Here is a 24,138-nt window from a genome sequence, read left to right on the forward strand (position 1 = left end):
CAGGGATTAACTAAATCCTAAATAGTAAATTTTGAAATCGTTGCTTTAAATTATAAATGGTTTATTTTCTAAGTGCATTTTTTCACCATGAAGTTTAATATTCCATGCAATCTGTCTCTGCATTTGAGAATTAATTGAAGCTGTAGAAATTCTTTCAGAATGTAAAGTGACTTCCGAATTGCACTCTGCTGTGTGATATTCTAAACTTGATGGCTTGTTTATTCCTTTGTTCTTGATGTACATGTATGTGTATTACCCTTCAAAGATGATTCTGATTTTTTGCTCCTCAAAACATTTCTTCACCTCCTCTTACCAGTCCCTGAATAGGAAAGTTATGTCCTAGGCCATAGCTGTTTTGTAATCAGCTGTATTGTTAGTCTTAAAAACTCAAACTCTTTATCCATATTTTTATATACCTTGGTCTTTTGTCCTCGTGTTTTATTTTATTTCATTTGTGTTTTCATCTTTCATTATCATTGTCAAAAGTACAATGTTCATAACTTCTTACAGTCTCACTAAAAACTTAATATCTGTTTTTCTTGGCAGAAAGGGCTATTGCAAGACATGAAGTGCGAGAAATTGAGCAGCGACATACAATGGATGGCCCTCGGCAAGATGCAGCTTTAGATGAGGAAGAGGACATGGTGATCATTTATAACAGAGTCCCCAAAACTGCAAGCACCTCTTTTACCAATATCGCCTATGACCTGTGTGCAAAGAACAAATACCACGTCCTTCATATCAACACTACCAAAAATAATCCAGTGATGTCACTACAAGATCAGGTAAACACCACTTAGAGCATTCACAAATATTTTCTGACATTTTCTCACTGAAATTTTGTATGTGAAGGGTATTAAGCATTTTAAAGGGACATGTGTGCTGATCCCAGAGTCCCGGGTGCTACGAACAGTTAATGCAGTAGGCTGCTAAAGAGAGGTTGGAGGTTCCAGTTCACCCAGAGGTGCCTCGTTAGAAAGGCCTAGTGACCTACTTCTGAATAATCAGCCACTGAAAGCCCTATGGCGCGCAGCTCTGCTTTGACACACGTGGGATCACTGTGAGTCGGAATGGACTCCACGGAAACTGGTTTGGTTTTATGCTGATCTCAGCTAATCATAAATCTCCTGGGGGAAGGCACCAACCCAGTTTTGTATAATTTTACATTCTTCACAATATTTGGCACATTTCCTTTCATAGAATATGTACTCACATATTTCTCAAATAAATGAATTAATGAATGGCTTGGCTTTTTGAAGAGAAAATTCATGCTCTTTAGTATGATATTCTTTTAAAAATATGAAATATTTTTGGCAAGATACCCTGCAATAAAAATCATTCTGTTGTCTAAATTTATGATAGAGGAATATTTCTTTTATTTGATGAATACCTGTCCTCTATATAGGTCAGTTTTGTAGCGTAAATTACCTTAACTGGTAATTTATATAATTACTAGCTATGAACTCTTGGAAAACTGTTATTTTGGCTTATATTTTTAACATAATCTTGTCTTCTAAATTCTCAGAGATTTTAGATAAATAGGTAGATAATTTAATAAAATGATTTTAAGAAAAGTAGAAGAAATTACCTTATGAAATCAAGCTTACCCATCTCTGTAGCAGTAGGAGCACACATTACCCCAATGCCTGGAGCTGTGACTATAATTATAAATAAATGAAGTTCTGTCTACAAATATTGAAGAGGTTAGGAATTGGGCTTCATGAAAAGAAAAGGTAGTATTGAATCAAATACTGTATTTCAGTAGCCGGATTAGAAAAGTATTTGTGATAAAGTCCTACGCTTAGAATGACATTTATCTACAGGTAGTTCTGACTTACCACATGTTCAACAAGTAATGACGAACTGCACTTAAAAGATCTTCTGTTCTTTTTTTTTTTTTTTGCATCTTTAGTAATGTGTACTACATACAGTGTTGCAACACTTTACTTGTAGGTGTTATCAGTGTCATATGTTTATATGTAATGTTTCCAACCCCCGAAGACAAAGATCAGATTTACAAAGATACCGATAGCAATACTAATGAAAATTGAAAAAAGAAAGAGGTACTCTGCTTAAGTCAGAACCGAGTAGGTCAGAACAGAACCCATTGTAAGTTGGGGACTACCTATATTTGAAAACAGGTGAACTTGTTTTATTGCTACAGAATTGATTTATCACATTATACAGCATAACTATAATCCATACACTGAAGCAAGAGAATAATATTGATACACAAAGTTAAAATTGGCTTTCTTGTTAGAGAGTGTCAGCAGAGTCTAGTGATATGTGACATATCATCTAGCCATATAATTATTAGCTCACTGCAAGATCCGTGATTACTGTTTCCTAGAACGAAAAATCTACATCCATCTGCCAAGTCAAATAATTCTTCTGTAAATGAGAAGGAACATGAGCTTATTTAGCTAAGTGGGTCATAAAAACTATTCATTATGTAATATTGTACATCTCAAGGGCAAATGTGCTAAGTATTCAATCTTTATGCAGTGTTCAGTAGGTTTTAATCTATTTGCATTATTGCTTTTCAGACTATATCTTGATTTACAAAGAACGTTTCCTCATGTTCCCATAACAATTTCAAATTCAGTGTTTTTTTTTTTCTTTTTTTTTTTGGGAAAACAATGTTAGCTTGCCTGTTTGGTTTTCAGGGGTATTTTGTGTCCAGCATTACAAAGTTGTCTGGCAACTACGGGATGTCTGACAATGACACCAGCCTTTTATTTCCATGAGATATAAATCTACAGAAGCTCACCAGATAAGACATTTATAGATATCTGTAGTTTTTTGTAGTAGTACATTTTTTTAAATAGTTTTTTGTTGTTGTTATATAGAAGAAAATCAGTGGAAGAGAAGCCCAAATGCTATCTTAAAAGCATTTGGTTTACATACTAAACAAAGCTTAAAAAATATTTGTGTGGGGCAGAGTAGAGGGCTAGTCTTAATCATTTGTTGATATACGGGCAGTCCCCAGGTTATGAACGAGATGCATTCCTAATTGTGTCCTCCCTGCCCCACCACGGGAGGTTTTTTAATTTATTTTAATTTATTAATTAATTTATTATTATACTTTAGATGAAGGTTTACAGAACAAACTAGCTTTTCATTAAATAATTAGTACACATATTGTTCTGTGACATTGGTTACCAACCCCATGACATGTCAACACTCTCCCTTTTTGACCTTAGGTTCCCTATTACCAGGTTTCCTGTTCCCTCCTGCCTTCTAGTCCTTGCCCCTGGGCTGATGTGCCCTTTAGTCTCATTTTGTGTTAAGGGCCTGTCTAATCTTTGGCTGAAGGGTGAACCTCAGGAATTATTTCATTACTGAGCTAAACGGGTGTCTGGGGGCCATACTCTCTGGTTTCACCAGTCTCTGTCAGGCCAGTAAGTCTAGTCTTTTTTTTTAAGTCAGAATTTTGTTCTACATTTTTCTCCAGCTCTGTCCGGGACCCTCTGTTGTGATCCCTGTCAGAGTAGCCAGTGGTGGTAGCTAGGCACCATCTAGTTCTACTGGATTCAGCCAGGTGGAGGCTGTGGTAGTTGTGTTCCATTAGTCCTTTGGACTAATCTTTACCTTGTGTCTTTATTTTCGTTCTTCTCCATTGCTCCCAATGGGTTGAGACCAATGGGTTGTGATGGCCACTCACAAGCTTTTAAGACCCCAGCCTAATTGTGTCTTCAAGTCAAATTTGTAGGTAAGTCAGAACAGGTACATACAATACCCTACTTTACTTAGCCTTACTTCAGGGCAAGAAGGAAACCCTGGTGGCATAGTGATTAAGTACTGGGGCTGCTAACCAAGAGGTCAGCAGTTCAAATCCAGCAGGCACTCCTTGGAAACTCTACGGGGCAGTTCTACTCTGTCCTATAGGGTCACTGTGAGTCGGAATCAACTTGACAGCAGCAGGCTTTGGTTAGTGCAAGAAAAGGCTCAAAACTTTTTCAGTGACTTAAAATCTGCACATGCAATAAGTGAAGGTGATTGTGATGAAGAATTTTTTGTGAGTAGGGGTTCATTCGTTTCAAGGTGAGGGCTGATTTACATAATATTAAAGTGCAAGTACATCTGGAAGTTGGACTTTCAGAACCTGGGGACTGCCTGTACTTCAGAATGTCAGCTGGTAGTTCAAAACCTGGTTGTAATTAGGAATGGCTTGTATACCAAATATTCTCTAATATACCATATCTAAAGTATTTATTGATATCTTGTTCTGTACAGAAGAAATTCTTTAAACAAGTCATATTTACTGCTTCCCCTTTCCTTTTCATGACATATTAGATGGCATTTTTATTTCACCTTTAATCAAATAAGCATCATCTAAATCTAAACTTCTAAAACTATATTAAAACCCAAACCAAACCCATGACCTTCGGGTTGATTCCGACTCATAGTGACCCTACAGGACAGAGTAGAGCTGCCCCATAGGGTTTCCGAGGAGCTGCTGGTGGATTCACACTGCTAGCCTTTTGGATAGCAGCCGCAAGTTTAACCACTGCACCACCAGGGCTCCAAAACTGTATTCAGATGCTTTGAAAATAATTTTTAAAATAGTCCCTGAACTCCATCTTATATAACACACTTTTATTTTAATGCCATTATTTTGTTGTCCCTGTATATCCTTTTCAGCTCCTTTATTGTTGAAGTAGAAATTAAATGATCTATTTTGCTATTCCTTCTCTAAAAAAAAGTACTAGTCAATCTATCTGATTCAAGTGAGACTTAAAAGGTGAGATTTTTATTAAATCTGCTCTTGTCCCAATCTTCCATTTAAACCCCAATTTTCTCATAAAATATTTTGGGATATAATAGATGACCACATTCTTTATTCCTATATCCTTCTAACCTCAGCAGTTCAGTTGGCTTGATCTCTGCCTTAACTGCAGCTCTTTCATAGACATATTTTATACATACGATACTTGGCACTGTGCTAAACTGTTTACATGCTTAATTATTTCTATGAAAAATTTTAGAGGCAAAGCCCATACATTTTTAGTCTGATATAAAGCTATTCAATGCATATTTTGCTATCCTTAGAAGTAGTTGTCAACTTTGTTTTTGACTTTTTCATTTATTTATTGAGTTTATAATATATACAGAGATAGTACTACATTCTCTGGGGAAATACCAAAGAAATAAAAGCAAAGCCACATCTTTCAAGGAACTTATTTATAATTTGAACCAACTCGACAGCAGTGGGTTTGGTTTTTGGTTGTTAATAATTTACTTGAGAACATAAAACATACGCACGGAAACTATTTATGTAGCATTCTCCCCCCAAAATGTTTAACCTGGATCTAATCCTGAGGAGACAGACCCATATTGTAGAACATTCTACAGAATAACTGTCCTGGACCCTTACAAAGTGTCATTGTCATTATAACCAAAAAAAAGTCAGGGAGGGTGGGAAGGCGTTTAGGAGACTAAAGAGACATGAAAACCAAATGTAATGTGTGATCTGTTGATTGCATCCTGGATCAAAAATGATAATGTCTTTGTTTATAGGCAGTATATGCTGAGGTTTATAGGGATGAAGTATGATGTCTGTAACCTGCTTTCAGATGGCTCAGAAGAAATTAAGAGAGGGAGAAAAAAGATAAAAATGTAATTAGTGAATGTAGGTGAACAGTGTATGGATATTGACTATACTAGTCTTTCAACTTTTCTTTAGAGATTTTTCAAAATTAAAAAGCTGAGATAAAAGAAAAAGTTACAACAACGGGAAAAAAGATAAACGTTTGAAAATGCAGGGTTTCCAAGGAGCGCCTGGTGGATTCAGACTGCCAACCTTTTGGTTAGCAGCTATAGCTCTTAACCACTACACCACCGGGGTTCCCAATAGAAATGAGGTGGACTTCATTATTAGAGTTATATTTTTGAGATGAGCTTTACTCGGTTAGTAAATAGGTATTGTCAGGAGACAGGTAATCGGCTCTTCTTGTGAGAAAGTGGTGTATGTCAAATAGGTGTAATTCATAACATCTTTTAAGATCTTTCTTAATTTCTTAATACTTTTCTGTATTTAGGTCTGTGATCATATTTAACCCCATTACGTTAAGACATTGGAAATATCCAGAATTTGCCTTCTCTGTAAGACGACACAGTAATTTTTTTTTTTTTCTTTTAATTTGCTGCCAACCCAACCTCCGGTAATTTGCATTAGAGGCCACTGTTTGCTATTAGTTGCAGATACTGACTTTTCAGAGCAGCATTTTAGATGAGTATGTCTCAATCTTTAATATGTATACTAATAACTTGTTAAAATGCAAATTCTGATTCAGAAGAACCAAGATGGGGCCTGATAATCTGAATTTCTAAAAAATTCCAGTCGATACAGAAGCTGTTAACTGCTTTGTTTGATTAGCAAAGATCTAGACCATGATTCTCAGTGGGCATGTGGGAAGCTGCAAATTATAATCTCCTTAGGATGGTGGGATAGTTATCCTCAAATTCATATTCCTACCACCCAACAAAAACCCAGATTTTTTACCTACGCCAGCAGGCCTTTTTTAATCTAACCCTTGTCCACAGCTCCAACCTCTTATTTACTAGCCACACTAACCTTCTTTTGGTTCTTTGCACCTAGCCTTTGCCACTTCAAGACCTCTGTACTTACCATTTCCTTGTAGAATGTACTTCTTCCACAGTTGCCTTTGTGTCAGACATTGAAGGATTCAACTTAAATGGCATCCACTTAGAAGAACCTTACCTAGCCATTCTATATGTTAAAAACATTTTCTAAATTACTCGATATCATGTCACTATTTCTGTATCCTTCTTAGTACTTATCAGCTTGTGAAATTGTCTTATCTATTGGTTTATTTGTTTACTGCCTATCTTTTCCTCCATTATAATATAAGCTCCTTAAAGGCAGGAACCTCATCTGCCTTGTTCGCCAATGTATCTATCCCCTGTGGTGAGCTTGGAAGCCTGGTGATTTGCTTCCAAAAATCAGCCATTGAAAACCCTGTGGAGCACAGTCCTCCTCTGACACACATGGGGTTGCCATGAGTGGGAATTGACTTGACAGCAACTGATTAACTGGTTGAGACATAGTAGGTACTCCATAAATTTTTTGTTGAATGAATGAATATACGAACAAATGGTAGTTCTTAGATGTGTATAAAGCCCATGTTGATGATTACTGGCAGAGTGAACCACCCTGATTGATAGGAGCATCATCTATGAATATCCCTGAGGTGATTTGGAGCTAAAACAACACAATTCTGAACTTTAACAAAGCTATTATGTTCCAATCCTGCTGAATCTTTCTTATAGTTGTATCTAGCTACTACTCAGGTTTCCTCTTTGCATAGAAAACTTCTCTCCCGTTTAGTCTTTTAAAAGTACCCACAACCATACAAAAAAGAAGGGATGTTTAAATAAATACATGAGTAGGAATTTAGTATATAGTGATTACTCGTTAACAGTAGTATTCATTCAACAGATAAAAATAGTATTCATTCAATAGATAGTAATTACAAAATTAGGATTTGGCCAGGATGACATTCCTACTCTTTTAAATAGTGAAAACAAATGCTTTTGTGAGGTAAATCTTACTAAGAACGTAGATCTAAATACTGTTAGTGAGATGGTGCTTTCTTAGCCTTTTCTTATAGCACTGGTTCAGGTATGATACACATAGCAAATAAATCACAGCAGCACTACCTACATTGCTTATGTTTTCCCTAAAGGTCTCTTGGGATTACTTGCTAGCCTTGACTCTGCTTGAGTTATAAAATCTGACAAAAATCACAGTTTAGGATCTGCTCCAGGCTAGCCATAAAAACACCTTTTTTTCATGTACTGTACCTAACTACGACTTCTGAAGCATCCTTCTTTATAGCCTGTTTCAGTGTATAAAATTTCTTTGAATAAAGTCACCATTGTGACTTTATTTCTCCTTCCCAAGCCAGAATTTTCGGTCTCCTTGATTTCATTTGATACTACTAAATTTTGCCCCTTTTTGCCTCCTCCTTTACCATTCATTAGTGCCAAGTAGAGTAAGAATCTGTGAAGTGAACTGAGTAGAAGCTTGCTCATCAAATCTTCACTTCCTCCCCTTACTCTGTGTTCCAGAGTCTTACTTTGAGGTCTTGGGCAGAATGCTCCACTGTAGGGGAAAACCAGAAGAAAACAAACCAAAAAATAAAGCAAGTAGTGCAGGAGAGGTGAGAAGGCAGAAAATAATAGAGCAGCAGCTGGGGCTGGTCTTGATGAAGGACTCGGCTAAAAAGACAAGTGCTTAAATTAATACTTTGAAAAGAAAATTTTCAGAAAATATTCTTCAATGGGGGTGAAGTAGGTTGTTTGGGTCCTTGGAGATCAGTTTTGAAGAAGAGATAAAGATGGTATGGAATTCTCTTGTATGTAAATGACACTTCTAACCACTCTGGCTCTTTTCCATGCTAGTCTGAACTGCCACTTTAATCTTACTGACATCATTTGTTTGCTTAGCACTTTTTTCTGCCCCATAAAAAAAAAAGAGATAAACCTCAGCTCAGCATCTTTTGATTTATCGCAAATTGTAAATCAGCCACAGCTTTATTAATGAGATTTTAAACATATTGGCTTGTTAAATGTTGATGAAATGAAAAAATATACATATATATTAAAAATATGCAACCTTAGGTATTCTCTTAGTTGTAGATTGAGAAAAAAGACTGTGTGTTTAACTAACAATAATGGGCTGTAGAGATTTTAAAAGCAATAATGACCCACCTGATTTTACCTCAGAACGCATGAATTTAGGAAATAAGTTCAAAATCCTGCAGAGACATTTAGACTCAGTCTCTTGATTTTGATCATCGTTCAGCAACCCCTAGGGTTATTCAAAATAATAAAAAGGCAAGGGAATAAGTCAAGGGTCATTGTTGAAATGGTGGTCCAGTAAGCGAGTGGAGAGTAGGGTGGATTGGAAGATGAGATAATGATGAAAGTGATGAGCAAATTCCTGTGGAAATAAACAATTGAGAGATGTATATCAACAGAACTTTCAGATCTTGGAGGTGGAGGAGTTTTGGGTAATAACTAGAACTACTTTAGCAATGAATAAAATCCAAAAATCTCAATGTCTGAATTTGTAGGTCAGAATAATGACACTAAAGATAATAACGCCTGTGATTTTTCCTTTCAAACCCTTCTGGTTTTCTCCCTTGTTTAAGTTAGATAATCATAAATTAGAGTAGTTAGCTAGTGGCATAGAAGAGTGATTGGACTAGAATCCAAGGTATGTGGTTCTTGGACTTCAGTTTTCTTATCTCTAAAATAAAGAGTACAGGATATCCAAAGTCCCTTTTCACAGACACCTGCCTGCACCAGACTCTTACCTGGAGTCCAACTGGAGACACAAACCTTTTTCTTATTTTATTAGTTTTTTAAACTACGTTTCTTGGAATGCTTTGGTTCCACGTGCTTCAGACATCGCTGTCATACATGTGTCATTCATCCTGACAACGGTTTAGTTTAATGGTTACCCTCTTTAGTGAAGGCGGAGGAAAACTGGGTATTTTGAAGTTTATATTATTTGATTCTTATTTCTGTCTGGTCTTTCACCACACTGTGCTCCAAGTTTGTGTTATGATGATCCTAAACGTTTGGCTTAACACTATTTTCTCAGACTTTTATCTAGCATCTCCTTCCTTTATTTCTTCCTTGCACCACCACATTCATAAACCTAAGCTTCTGGAAGATAGAGCTGAATTGTGAAATGTGTCTTAAGCTCCCTTGAACAACCACACCCCAATTCCTTATTCTCTTTGCCTTTCGTTTACCCCTCATTTTTCATTGAAATACTGGAACTGATTTTCACAGAACCAAAGGTTTGTAAGTAGCAGTTATAAAAAGCTGTCATATTCAACACTTAAAATTTTTAAGAATTTAGTTTTTGGATTATCTGATTTTTATTTTCGGTTTCATTTGCCGTTTGATATTTTCGTTCCATTCGGTACCTTACTTGAACAAATGGGAAGAAAAAAAACATGAGATCCTCAAATCTCGTGTTTATTTGGCTCTTTGTTTTGGTAGGGAAAAAATTGAAAATAATTACTAAAATGAGATTATATATTTTCTAATGCAATTTAATTTTTTAATCTACATACAGCTTTCAGATATTATTTTAAAGGTATGTGTTTTTTATGGAGAGAATATTAAGATAAGTCTTATATTTCATTTCCCTTCTAAAACCTCTATTTCTCTTCGTATATGATTCATTAATGCTCCCCCTACAAAATAAATTCTATTTCCCAGACCTTTCATTTTTCCCAAGTTCATATTCTCTGCATTGTGGCTGCTGCTTCGCTGTTTTCCTACCGTGCCCTGTCAATAGTCTTATTGGAAGCAGCAGGCAGCCATCACCATTCATTGCTACTAACTTATTGACTCTAATCCCATATGAAGTGCTCCAAAATATCACCACGTGACCAGCTCTATTCTAAAATGTAAATGAAAGCTTAATAAATTGTCAGAATTATGCAGTTGACGATCCTGTGCTTTAGAGGCTGAGGTCACAGCTTGCAGATGCTTTCAGTTCAATACAGAGTGTTGCTACCCACCCGCCACACACATATACCATATCTAGTATCTGGAAGGGGTTTTTAACCATTTGCTGTTTATCATGCAGAGATTCGTTTATTTTCCCTTGAGAAATTGTGTATCATCACTTTGCAGCTGATGCTAGTTAGATTTGTCAAGTTCTCTATATTAGTTCTTAAAATTTTAACGATATTTACATTTTTAGGATTTTCTAAACTAACCTTTTGTATAATTTTAACTTCAGTAAGTTAGAATAAGTAATATTTTAATTTTTTAGTTTTTTCTTTGACCTAAGTCATCTCTCTAATGTTCTTTTTTTTCTTGTAACTGCTTACGATATCTGCTCTTAATGCTTTAAAGTCTTCTTTGTGTTTTCTTTAATCATTTTTGTTTAAGTTAGTTACTTGTTGGTTTTACTGTTGTTGGGTCTTTAGGCTTAAAGGAATTTTTATTAATAACCAGTCCCTGAGAAGAAGGCAATTTTAATGTGCAGAGAATATCTCTATGTTGCAGTGCTGCCTGCTTCAGCATGTGTATTGATAGGGAATAAACGCCCCTCCACCCCCATGTAAATGTACTCACCTGTACATTTAAAAGTACTAACCTAAACGTTTGTATTGTGTGATTGTGTTTTCAGAATTGTCCTTCACTGTGTTTTGAATATGATGAGTAGTAGCTCTCACTGATGAATTAATAGTTACAGATTGCACTATCCTTGGTCCAAACCGGTGTTTCCAAGCTCTGTAATTGTCAGAATGGTGTGGTTTTAAATACCTAAATGGAAAGTATTTTGCTACCATCAAATTTCATTTTCTTTAAATTGTACTTAAGTAATGAGTGTGTTCTCTTCTTTTAGGTGCGCTTTGTAAAGAATATAACTTCCTGGAAAGAGATGAAACCAGGGTTTTATCATGGACATGTTTCTTATTTGGATTTTGCAAAGTAAGTAACACTTAAAATGACACACTACCGAATACTTTGTACTTTAGCAGCCTAAAAAGGAATAAAATACCTTGCTTAAATTACTATGATTTTGACCTTCCTAAAAAAAGAGTGTACTGACTTCCCTTTGTCACTTTTAGATATGTAATATACCTTATAGTATTTTACTGCCCTCTAGTGTTCGTAAGTTGACAATTCTCATATTTATTAGAAATTTGAGGTAGGTTAAATTTAGGTATTGCTCTTTACAATTCTTTGTCATTGTTATATGTATCTCTCTTGCACAACCAGAATGGCACTATTTCAGGAGAGTTCTAAGCTTTAACCTAGAGGTCAGTGAGATTATGGTTTATATCATTGACTGAGAGCCGAGAAAGCAAAGAAGCCATGACTCAGTTATTGTGCCCCGATGCATCTGCTTTTCAACCACGTCATAGTAAAGTATACACTTCCCTGGGGTACCTTGCTTTTGTTTTAAAACTGTGACGTATAAAGAAGAGACTTTTGAAAAAAACAACGATTTTCCTTTCTGTTCAAATTGTCTATAATTGGAGATTGATAACTGTAACTTCCCATGTTTTTTGGAACGAACATGGTCAGGGTATTTCTATCGTAATTCTCTCAAGAAAGATTCACAAAACTGTAGACCACCTTACAGTATCCAAGTATTACTTGGCTCCCTCTAGAGTCTGTGCCACATTAAGTACTAAGTAGAAAATGGGTCAAAGGGAATATTCTAAACAAACACAGCTCTTGGATCCATTTGAAAGTTCTTTATAGTGCATGTAATTCCATTACAGTAAAACCTCAAATCCAAATCTTTTCCCTAATAAGATTCTGCGGTAGCTTCAAAAGCATTAAAAATATATGTATTTTTTTCTTATTTAAGCTTCTACATGTTTTCTCAGCGTTTTCATTAGCAGTCATGATTTCAAAGTAATATACGCTCATATATTTATCAACTTTAAAGGGCACTGTGTATGAAATTTGAAAATTAAATTGATATCCCACTCTCAACTTCTTAAACTTGCAAAGAGTGATAAGATATTAACTTTTTTGAAAATCATACAATTAAAAAGGATTCTCCTAATTATTACATACATAAGCTGATATATTCCTATTTCTAGTTCCTTCCACAGTACTCAAGATTTTTCAGTAAAATGGTAGCTGTAAAGGTAGATGTATATTTTCCTATAAATAATTTATATTTCATTATTGAAAACATTTTATAGCCAGCTTTAAAATAAACTAATTATTTTTTGCTTTGTAGGTGCATTGAACCAATTTCATAAACTTAATTCATATGCGTATTTTCCCTTAGGGCTGCGCTATCCTTGGATTGAATGTTTGTTACCCTTTCACCTAAATGATTTATTTTTTCCACACACAGCTTGGTTTCTAATACTTGAGATTTTCATTATTAAAATAATATTGAGTGCTTTTGCTTTTGGCAAAAGTCTTGTACTTAGAACGAAGCTCTAGTATATGCTGGGGTTCTTGAAGTTGAAAAAGCATAAAGCTTTTTGAAAAGATTAGTCTCATTTATTAAATATTGACATGAAAGCTTAAGGGGTTGAATATTTTCATAGTGAGTCTCATGTTAGATTGGAAGTGAAAAGTGTTGGGAAAATTTTAACAGGCCTTACAAGGTTTTAAAAAATACCTAAACGAAATCAACTGGAGGAAATGTTTTTTAATATATATAATCAAGAACTGTTATAGGTGTATCTTTTAAAATCTTTGAGTTTGACAGTTCTACTCAGCATGAATGAATAAGGAGGAAGAAAAAAATATCACCGTACCAATTTTTAAAATACTTTGTTCTTCAAAAAATGTTCTTGCTATTTACAGCCTTGGAAACCCTATGGGACAGTTCTGTTTTGTCCTATAGGGTCACTGTGAGTTGGAATTGACTCGACAGCAACCGGGTTTTGGTTTTATTCTTCAAAAAATACTTTTGCTAGGCCTAGTACTTTATGGAGCTCATTAAAATATTTGCCGTCAGGAGAAAATGGTCAAACTTGGTGAAAGAAGTTAATTGCTTTAACAGAGACATTAAAAAGAATATAGCCCAGTAAAACCCATTTTGCAGGCCGATCTGTATCTGTTAAGCCATATTTTGGTTTTATTTGGTGTAATTCAGAACTTTAGAATAATAACAAAAATATCTTCTTTTTACATGTTTGCATTCTTACCCTGTCTTGTTCCTTTTTCTTGTAACCCTATTCTTTGATTTTTTTTTTTTTTTTAATAATAGACTTTTTTGAAGCATTTTTAGGTTTACAGGAAAATTTTGCACAAAGTACAGAAAGTTCCCATGTTACCCCCCTTCCCCACACAGTTTCGTTAACTAAAACCCACACTTTACAATAGAATTCAGTCTTTGTGTTGTGTAGTTCTGTGGGTTTTGACAAATATATGTCACGTATCCACCATTATACTATCGTTCAGAATAGTTTCATTGCCCTAATAATGCCCTATTTCTCCACCTATTCACCCTTCTTCCCTCCCCCTGAACCTTGGCAAGCACTCCTCTTTTTATCGTCTCTAAGTTTTCCACTTTTTTAAGTTTTAACAGTCTGCTTCCGTAAAGATTACAGCCTTAGAAACCCTATGAGGCAATTCTACTCTGTTCTATGGTGTTGGACTCGGAATTGACTCAAGGGCACACAACAAAAACAGCAAGTAGTTTTACCTTTTCTAGAATGTCATATAGTTGGAATCATATAGTTCATAGCCTTTTCAGACTGGTCTTTCACTTAGCAATATGCATTTAAGGGTCCTCCATGTCTTTTCATGGCTTCGTAGTGCTTTTTTTAAATCGCTGAATAATATTCCATTGTATAGATGTACCACAGTTTATTTGTTCATCTATTGAAATACATTTGGTTGCTTCTAATTTTTGGCAATCATGAATAAAGCTGCAATAAACATTTATATGCAGATTTCTGTGCAACTGTAAGTTTTTGATTCATTTGAATAAATCCAGTATGATTGCTGGATTATACAGTAAACTGTGTTTAGCTCTGTAAGAAACTGCCAGACTGTCTTCCAGAGTGCCTGTACCATTTTGCGTTGCCACCAACAATGAATTGGAGTTCCTGTTGCTCACACCCTCAGCAACATTTGATGTTGTCAGTGTTTTGGATTTCAATCATTCTAATAGGTATGTAAGGATCCCTGGTCACAGTGGTTAACGCAGTCGACTGCTAACGGAAAGGTTGCCTGTTCAAAACCACCAGTGGCTCTGAAGGTGAAAGATGTGGCAGTCTGCCCCCATAAAGATTTACGGCCTTGGAAACCCTATGGTGTTGCTGTGAGTAGGAACTGACTCCACGGCAGTGCGTTTCATTTGGTTTGGAATAGGTGTTATTGTCTATTTGATTTCTTTAGCACATTTCCTCGTTCTTCTTCCTTTCCATTTTCCCATTTAGTGTTCAGTTATAGTTTTTTGTTTTCCTTGTAATTCTTAGAAAATGCGACCTTAAAAATAATGTAGGTATGATAAATTAATGCCATAAGTTTAGAAATTTTTTAGTTTAAAATTGTATAGTGTGGATATTTTTCAAAATTTAAGTAGTAAATCATAAGGGAAATTTCCATTCAAATATGCATTGATTCCCTAATACCTGTCAGAGTTTTGTACAGGGGATATAAAACTAAATAAGTTGCAGTTCTTGCTCTCAGTGAGTTCACTGAAACCTCAACTTTTTTTTTCCCCTATAGTTATTAGTTCATTACTTTATAATTAGTGAAAATATTATAGGTTTCCCGTCCTTTTAAATTTATATTACTTATTAATAGCATCCATTACCTCTACATTAAATTTTCTTCAAACTTCAAAAACATTAGAACATCTCTTTTCAAAAACCCCTTTCCAGTAACATTTTCCTTCATAAGGAGTAATGATCAGGTAAAAGAGTGGTTTCCATGCTATAATTTTGATTATTTTCTCTTCAGAGCTTTATGATCTAGCTAATTGAAGGTCACATGGCAGCATCTATCTTAGAAAGATATTTAAAAATTATTTTTGATGTAACAGTCAGTTTTATTCAGGCACATGTCAGATGTGGACCTTTGTGCCTGTTCCAGGAATGAGAATGGGTTCTCCTTGCTATCATTTAGGTTTTTCCACATCAGCTCTGTTGTCATTTTCAGAACAATTGAGGCGAATTATTAAAGAAGCAGATATGTTAGCACAAGAAACAAATTCCTAAATGCTTCACTTGGTGTGAAATAGCCTAGAGGGTAGTAGTGTGACATTATTTTAGGCCTAAATAGAGTTTGTTAGTGTATAGATTCATGTGAGATTTCCCTTTTATCTTGTAATTCTGTGCTGAGCCAGTTGAAATTTACACCATCTTCTACAAGTTTCAATAAAAATTTCACAACACTGTAGAAACATTTTTTTAATTATGATTTTAATCTTTGTAGACAACATTCAAGAGTGGCCGTTCCTTTGTCCTTGTACTACTAGTTTTTTGTGCAGCACTGACACTCAGACCGCTAAGCAGCAAGCCCTAGAGTCAGGTGGGTCTGCAGTTAAATCTGCCTCAGCGCCCTCAGGCTCTGGGATTTCAGCCACGGTACCTCAGATCTTAGAACTTCAGCTTCTCCGTTTGTAAAATGAAGACTATAAAAGTAATTACTTCATGCGGATTAAATAAGGTAATGCGTGTGAAGCACTTAGTTCTGTGTCTTGCAGAGAGCAGTGTCGTGATGATTCTTTTAAAATTGCCTTCTTTCAGTTGTCATGTTGTCTTACTGTTGTTTCCTTCTCCCTATCTGAATTATTCTCTGCTGAGGCTTCTTGTTCCCAACTCTTAGCTGGCCTTGCATAGGACTGTGTCTTTGTCTCCATTATTCTCTATTAGAAAGTGTACCCATTTTTATCTGTCAAGAGACCCAAGCAAGAAACTTTAGAGTCATCTTGGACACCTCTTTACCACCTGTATCTTAAGTAGTCACCAAGTACTACTGATTTTGATTTTTATGTATTCCTCAAAATCCATCTCTCTTTGCCATTCCTACCCTGAATCAGGTTCTTTTACCTAGTCTTGATCTTTCCCTGTTAAATGTATGCTCTAGTCAGGTGGTCTTTTTTAAATGCACATCTGTCCGTGTGCCTGTTTGGAAAGATAAAAATTGATTAATCATACCTTATCATTTATAGGTTGGTCTTTTCTGTTCCTGTTTTTCCTACAATTGGCCAATTCATCATCCCTATCACCTAGATCTTTGAAACAGCTTTCTAACTTATCTCCCTGTCTCTGGTATTCTTTTTTATTCCAGGCAATCCTGCGTAATAATATCTCACATAATCCTTCTAAAATACCGCTTTCACTAAGACCTACTCAGGAAGCTACAATGACCATCTCATTGTCTTCCACATCAGATGTGGACTTCTCTGCCTAACTTTCAACGCTGTCTGTAATCTGGTTATCACCTCTAATCATCAAGTTTTATCTCTTAAAACTACCTAGCACAAAGTCTCTCCTGTTATATTCTTTTACAGGCAGAGTACTTGCTTGTTGTTGTTGTTGTTGCTGTGTAATTATTGCTATTACTTTCAGTAATAGCAATATGCTAAACATTGAGTAAAGAACTTGGATTCTGTGATATAGATAAAATATAATTGCTAGTGAAGAAAGCAGTGTTCAAAGAAATAAATGTTTTGTCTTGGATCACACAACTATTAAATGATAAGGTGGACATTCAGACTCAGGTCTGCCTGATTCCACACTCCACACATGGCTCATAACTGCTGTTGCCTTTGCGTATGTATTCATCTTACTTCCAGAAATGGATACTCAGTAGCTTGACATCAGCTCTCTTCTCAAGTACACAAAGGGCTGGAACATGGATTCCCAAAAATTTACATGTTGCTTGACTGAGTAAAACACCTCCCAAGAAGCATTAACTGGAACAAACACTATTTGGCTGAATCATTTGAAATTGCTGATATTTAGCTATTTTGACCTTTAAAAAACAGAGTTTAATATACTAATAATGCTTGACTGATATTAATAATAGATAATTACAGTTTAACAAGTGTTTTCTTGCATTACGTCATTTAAAATTGCAGTCATCCCCATTACTCAAAATTTAGCCTGTTAACAAGTTTTTATTGCTTGCTGACTGTGTGGCATGTGTTTTACTAAACAGTGGGAAAATAGTGGTGAATGAGACAGATATGGTACCTGTCTTAATCTAGCTGGGAAGATACACTCAAGTAAACAGTTACAAAATGTGACAAGGATAATGCAGAAAAACAGTTTAAAAGGAGGAAAGAACCAAGGTCACAAGGTAATTATGAGCCCAAGAGACAGAAAGGGCTACATGAACTAGAGACATCATCCTGAGATCAGAAGAACTAGATGGTGCCTGGCCACAACCGATGACTGCCCTGACAGGGAACACAACAGAGAACCCCTGAGGAACAGGAGAACAGTGGGATGTAGAACCCAAATTCTCATAAAAAGACCAGACTTAATGGTCTGACTAAGACTAGAAGAATCCCAGTGGTCATGGTCCCCAAACCTTCTGTTGGCCCAGGACAGGAACCATTCCCGAAGCCAACTCATCAGACATGGATTGGACTGAACAATGGGTTGGAGAGAGATGCTGATGAGGAGTGAGCTACTTGCATCAGGTGGACACTTGAGACTCTGTTGGCATCTCCTGTCTGGAGGGGAGATTGGAGGGTAGAGGGGGTTAGAAACTGGCAATATGGTCACAAAAGGAGAGACTGGAAGGAGGGAGTGGGCTGACTCATTAGGGGGAGGGTAAGTGGAAGTATGTAGTAAGGTGTATATTAAGTTTATATGTGAGAGACTGACTTGATTTGAAAAACTTTCACTTAAAGCACAATAAAAATTATTTTTTTTTTTAAAAAAAAAAGCTGGGAAGAAGATGGGATGTTCAAGCAACTGAGAGAAGGCCAGTTAGACTGAAGCAGAGGGTGAGGGAAGAGAAATGCAAAATGAGGCTGGAGAGGGAACAAGGGACCTGATTCATGCAAAGTCCTTTAAGGATTTCAAAGCAGGAGAGGGACTGTGTAGACTTGTGTTAAAAGAATATTCTAACTGCAGTATAGAGAATGGATCAGAGAAGAACAAGCATGAATGCAGGGAAGCCAGTAGGAGGGTTCTACAGTAACCCAGGCAAGAGATGATGGGGGCTTGTTTTAGGTTAGGAAGAATGGATGTAGAAGTAGAAAGAATTAAGGAATGTTTATAAAGTAGAAGAAACAGAACTTGGGGACTAAATATGGGGTGGAGGAATCGAAGTCAAGAATGATTCCAGGTTTCTGGCTAGATGGTAATGCCATTTACTGAGACAGGCAGAAATAGAAGAGGAACAAATTTGTCCAGGTAAAGTGAGGGGAAAGATGATCATAAATTTGATTTCATGCATGTTAATTTGAGGTTTCTATGAGATAACTTTGGAAACCCTGGTGGTGTAGTGGTTAAGAGCTCAGCTGCTAACCAAAAGGTCAGCAGTTAGAATCCATCAGCCGCTCCTTGGAAACCCTTATTGGGTAGTTCTACTCTGTCCTATAGGGTTGCTATGAGCCGGAATCACTCAACGCCAATGGGTATAAGATAACTTTATCCATCAGGCAGTTATATATACAGATCTTGAGCTCAGCAGAGGTCTTGTTTTAAGATAAAAATCGAGTAGTTGTTAGCATATAGGCAATAATTGAAGCTGTAGGACTCACTATGCATTTTGGGATGGCAAAGCTGACCTTCAGAAAGGTTAAACAACACAGGTAAAATCTCTCAGCGAATACATAGGATGGCTGGGACTCAGGGCTTCAGACTTCCAAATCTGTGCTGTTTTCACGGTACCTACTGCTTTTCTTCTCATAGTACCATGAAAATGATGATAAAGTATAATAAATAGGAAATATCAGGAGCTATTAAATCATCTTTATCCTTTATATCCCAAATTTTTATTTCTGAACAAAACTTAAGATAGAAGTTTGTAGAGGAAATTAATGCCTTTTTTTTACTTTGGGTTTCTGAGACAAGTGTACCTTGTGAATAAAAAATGCTTTCATGCCCTGAACTATGCAGCTGCATTCATAAGGAAAGCTAATACAACATCTGTCCATGTAAAAATGAGAAGTTTTTCCATAAAGTGGTTGTCATTGTTTTTTTTCTCATTATATATTGTTTTTCTTATAAATTAAAACATGAAAATGTAAAATGTAATTGGTAAGTTGCTTGCTTTTTATATTTGATCATTGGAGTATATATACAGTAAAATGTACCCTTTTTTAAGTGTACAGTTCTGTGAATTCATACAAACATGTACAGTCATGTAACCACCACCACAATCAAGATAGAAAATATTTTTGTCACCCCACAAGTTCCTTTGTGCCCCGTTGTAGTCAGTTCCCTTTCCCTACTTTCACCCCCAGCAACCATGAATCTGATGTCTGTCCCTGTAGTTTTTCTTTTCCAGAATGTCATTTAAATTGAATCATTTATCTTCTTTTGAGGCTGGCTTCTTTCACATAGCATTATGCTTTTGAGATTCATCTGTGTTGATATACATATCAGTAATTAGTTCCTTGCAGAATAGTATTCCATTATATGGATGCACCACAGTTTCTACCCATTCACCAGTTGTTGAATATTTAGGTTGTTTCTAGCTTTTGGTGATTATGAATAAAGCTGCCAAAACATTTGCATACAGGTTTTGTGTGGACATATGTCTTCATTTCTCTTGGGGAAGAACCTACAAATAGGATTGCTGGTTTATATGGTGACTCTGAATAAGAAACTGCCAAACTATTTCCCCAAGTAGCTGGATCATTTCGCAGTCTCACCAATAGTGGATGAGAGTTCCGTTTGCTCTCCCTCGCACGTTGCCAGCATTTCAAATTGTTAGGCCTTTTTTTTTTTTTTTTTTAGTTAAATTTGAGTCATTCTAATAGATGTGTAGTAGATTAATACCTTTTTAAAGAGAGAGAGAAGTTATTTTAAAAATCATTTATTGACAACAGTATCATCACTGGGACCAACAAATGCCAACAGACCATTTACTTTTCTTGAACTTGCACTTAGAAGGACTTGGAACCCTTTACATAAAGGGTTCTTTATGAACCCTTTTGTATGAATCCTTAGGGATAAAAGAGTCCAAAATAAATATGTACAATATGTAAATGTCCCTAGGGGGACCAATGCTAAATACAGATGTTAAATCTACGGAGCAGAAATCTCTTAAGTATTAATGCTTCCCAAGGGCTGTTCAACTCTTTCTGTTTCATCTTCCTTTTAGGCTTGGCCTAGCCAGTTGACAAGATTCCTTTTAAATGTTCTGAGTATGTTACTTGTTTGTTTAGCCATTCTTTATATAAATATATATGTATACTTAAGCATGTACACATATGTATAATTTTATTTCTTGTTGAGGATATACACAGTAAAACATATACCAATTCAACAGTTTCTACAGGTACCATTTAGTGACATTGATTACATTCTTTGAGTTGCATAACCATTCTCACCCTTCTTTTCGGAGTTGTTCCTTCTCCATTAACATAAATTCACTGCCCCTTAAGCTTCTTACCTAATCTTTTGAGTTTCTGTTGTAGGTTTGATCCCATATAGATAGTTCATAAAAGAGCATAATGCTCAAGGCAGACCTTTTTTTACTAGTTAAGCTAAACCATTGTTTGGTTTTAAGAAGACTTCAGGGGATATTTTTGGTTTAAGATTTAAAGATTATTTCAGGGCAGTAGTTTCAGGAGTTCATCGAACCTTCATGGGTCCAGGAGATCTGATCTGATAGCTCCAGGAGTCTGGAGTGCATAAGAATTTGAAACTCTTTATTTCCCCCGTTTCAATCAGGATTCTTCTATGGAATCTTTGATCAAAATGTTAGTAATGGTAGCCACGCACCATCCATTTCTCCTTGCCTCATGGCAAAGGAGGTAGCTGTTCATGAATGCAATTACCAACACATTCCACACTCTCTTCTTACTTCTGACTCTCCTTCTTCCTGTTTTTCCAGGTGAATAGAGATTAGTTGTTATGCCTTGGATGGCCTCTTGGAAGCTTTAAGACCCCTGGTACTATGAATGGAACTAGGAGGTAGAACAGAGGCACTAGACATGTTATTAGGCCAATTAACTGGAATGTCCCATGAAACCATAACCCTAAACCAAGAAGCCAAATCCTGTGAGGTTTTTGGTTGTACATAAGCAGCCTCAGCAGGTTTTTTTTTTTTTTTTTTTTTGCTCGTTGTAAATGTGTCTATCACACAACTCTTGCCAGTTCACTTTTTTATAGGTGTACAGCTTATTGACAGCAATTACGATGAATGGCTGTACAGCCCTACTCTTAATCAATGTGATATTTCCATCACCACTAATCCATCCCTTTCCTCTTCCCTCCTGTCCCTGGTAACCACTAGTAAACTTTGTTCTCTGTACATTTGTCTTTTCTTGTGGTTTTATATAAGTGAGGTCATACAATATTCGTTCTTTTATGATCGATTTTTTTTACTTAGCATAATGTCTTCCAGCTCCATCCATATTTTAGCATGTATCAAGACTTCATTTCTCCTACTGGCTGAGTAGTATTCCATTGTATGTACACATTTTGTTTATCCACTCATCTGCTGATGGGCATTTAGGTTGTTTCCACCTTTTGGCTATTGTGAATAGTGCTGCAGTGAATATGGGTACACAAGTCTCTGCTTTCAAATCTATTAGGTATATACCTAGGAGTGGAATCTTGGGTCATGTGGTAGTTCTATAGGAGTCCTGGTGGTGCTGTGGTTAAAGTGCTCAGCTGCACCGGCCGCTCCTCAGGAGAAAGATGTGGCAATTAGCTTCTGTAAAGATTATAGCCTTGGAAACCCTATGAGGCAGTTCTACGCTGTCCTGTAGGGGTGCTAGGAGTCAGAATCAGCTCAGTGGCAATGGATTTGGTTTTGGGTTTATGGTAGTTCTATTTTTAGTTTCTTGAGGAACCGCCACACTGTTTTCCACAACGGCTGTAACATTTTGGGTTCCCACCAGCAATGGGTAAGGGTCCCAACTTCCCTGCATGTTTGCCAACATTTGTTATTATTATTATTACTATTTTTTATCTCAGCCGTCCTAGTAGGAGTGAAATGGTATCTCATTATGGTTTTGATTTGCATCTCTGTGATGGCTAGTGATGCTGAGCATGTTTTCTTGTGTTTGGTGGCCTTTTGAATGGTCTCTTTGGTGAAAGGTCTATTCAGCTCCTTTGCCCACTTTATGATTGGGTTATTTGTCATTTTGCTATTAAGATGTCAAAGTTATGTGTTTTTGTTAATAGATTCTTTTTGGATATATGGTTTCCGAGGGTACTTTCCTAGTCAGTAGCTTGTCTTTTTACTTTTTCTGGTAGTCTTTTGATGAACAAAAGTTTTTATGCTTTTGTTACTATATTAGATAATTGATTGTTGAAACCTAGGCCTGACAGCATTGCCCCTGCTTTTTCTTCTAAGAATTTTATTATTTTAATTTGTACATTTAGGTCCTTAATCCATTTCTAATTTGTTTTTGTGTATGGTGTGAAGCATGGACCCTGTTTCACTTTTCTGCATGTGGAAATCCAATTTTCCCAGCACCATTTAATGAAGAGACTTAGCATCCTCATCAAAACTCAGTTAACCATAGATATGTAGGTTTATTTCTGGACTCTATTCCATTGATTTAGGTGTCTCTTTTTATACCATTATTAGGCTGTTTTGATTTTTGTAGCTGTATAGTATGTTTTAAAATCAGAAATGTGAGTCCTCTTACTTTATTCTTCTCTTTCAACATTTCTTTAGCTATTTGGGGCCTCTTGCTAGTCCATATAATGTTGAGGATTGGTTTTTCTATTTCTGTTAAGAAGGCTTTATCGGGATTGTGTTGAATCTGTAGATCACTTTGGGTAGTATTGATATCTTCACAATATTAAATTTTCTGATCCATGAACATGGAACATCTTTCCATTTGTTTAGGTCTTCTTTAATCACTTTCAGCAGCGTTTTATAATTTTCATTGTGTAACTCCTTCATGTCCTTGGTTAGATTATTCCTAGGTATTTTATTCTCTTAGCTGCTATTGTAAATGGAATTGTTACCTAAATTCCCTTTCAGATTTCTCATTGCTGTATAGAAACCCAAGTGATTTTTATTTGTTGATCTTGTACCCTGCAACTTTGCTAATTTCCTCTGTTAGCTCTAGAAGTTTTTTTGTGGACTCTTAGGGATTTTCTATATATAGGATCATATCATCCATGAATAGGGATGATTTTACTTCTTATTTTCCAATCTGGGTACCTTTAATTTAACCATTCTCGATGTTTACTCATCTATCCAAACTATCTATGGAGTGTAATTTTAAAGTAATGAGCCTAATTTATGTTCCTTACTTCATATGTTAACATGGCAGGAATGAGATTCCTAAAATTCTTTCTCACCAACCTGCTACCCTCATTATATTTTTTTCCCTTTTGATTCTCATATAACATTGCAGATTCCTACCACATATGCTCTCCTCTTCCTAGGAAGGTCATGTTCTAACAGGTCAATAGTATATTTTCCTGGAACGAATATGGGTTTTCCACTCTTCTACCTGAATTTGCCTCAAGAACAGTTCAGATGACTGCC

General features: G+C 36.0%; 1 protein-coding gene across 5 annotated transcripts in view; it reads left to right on the plus strand.

Annotated features, from left to right (window-relative positions):
* HS2ST1 (heparan sulfate 2-O-sulfotransferase 1) overlaps nucleotides 1-24,138 on the plus strand; it is a 220,130-nt gene that overhangs the window by 175,042 nt on the left and 20,950 nt on the right. For all 5 annotated transcript variants that reach the window (XM_010591138.3, XM_003411200.4, XM_064282187.1 and 2 more), the window contains 2 exons: nucleotides 547-785; nucleotides 11,405-11,490. In XM_010591138.3, coding sequence (XP_010589440.1) covers nucleotides 547-785; nucleotides 11,405-11,490 — 325 coding nt within the window. The remainder of the gene's footprint in view (nucleotides 1-546; nucleotides 786-11,404; nucleotides 11,491-24,138) is intronic.

This window comes from Loxodonta africana, chromosome 3 (assembly GCF_030014295.1).
Source record: "Loxodonta africana isolate mLoxAfr1 chromosome 3, mLoxAfr1.hap2, whole genome shotgun sequence".
NCBI classification, from domain to species: Eukaryota; Metazoa; Chordata; class Mammalia; order Proboscidea; family Elephantidae; genus Loxodonta; species Loxodonta africana.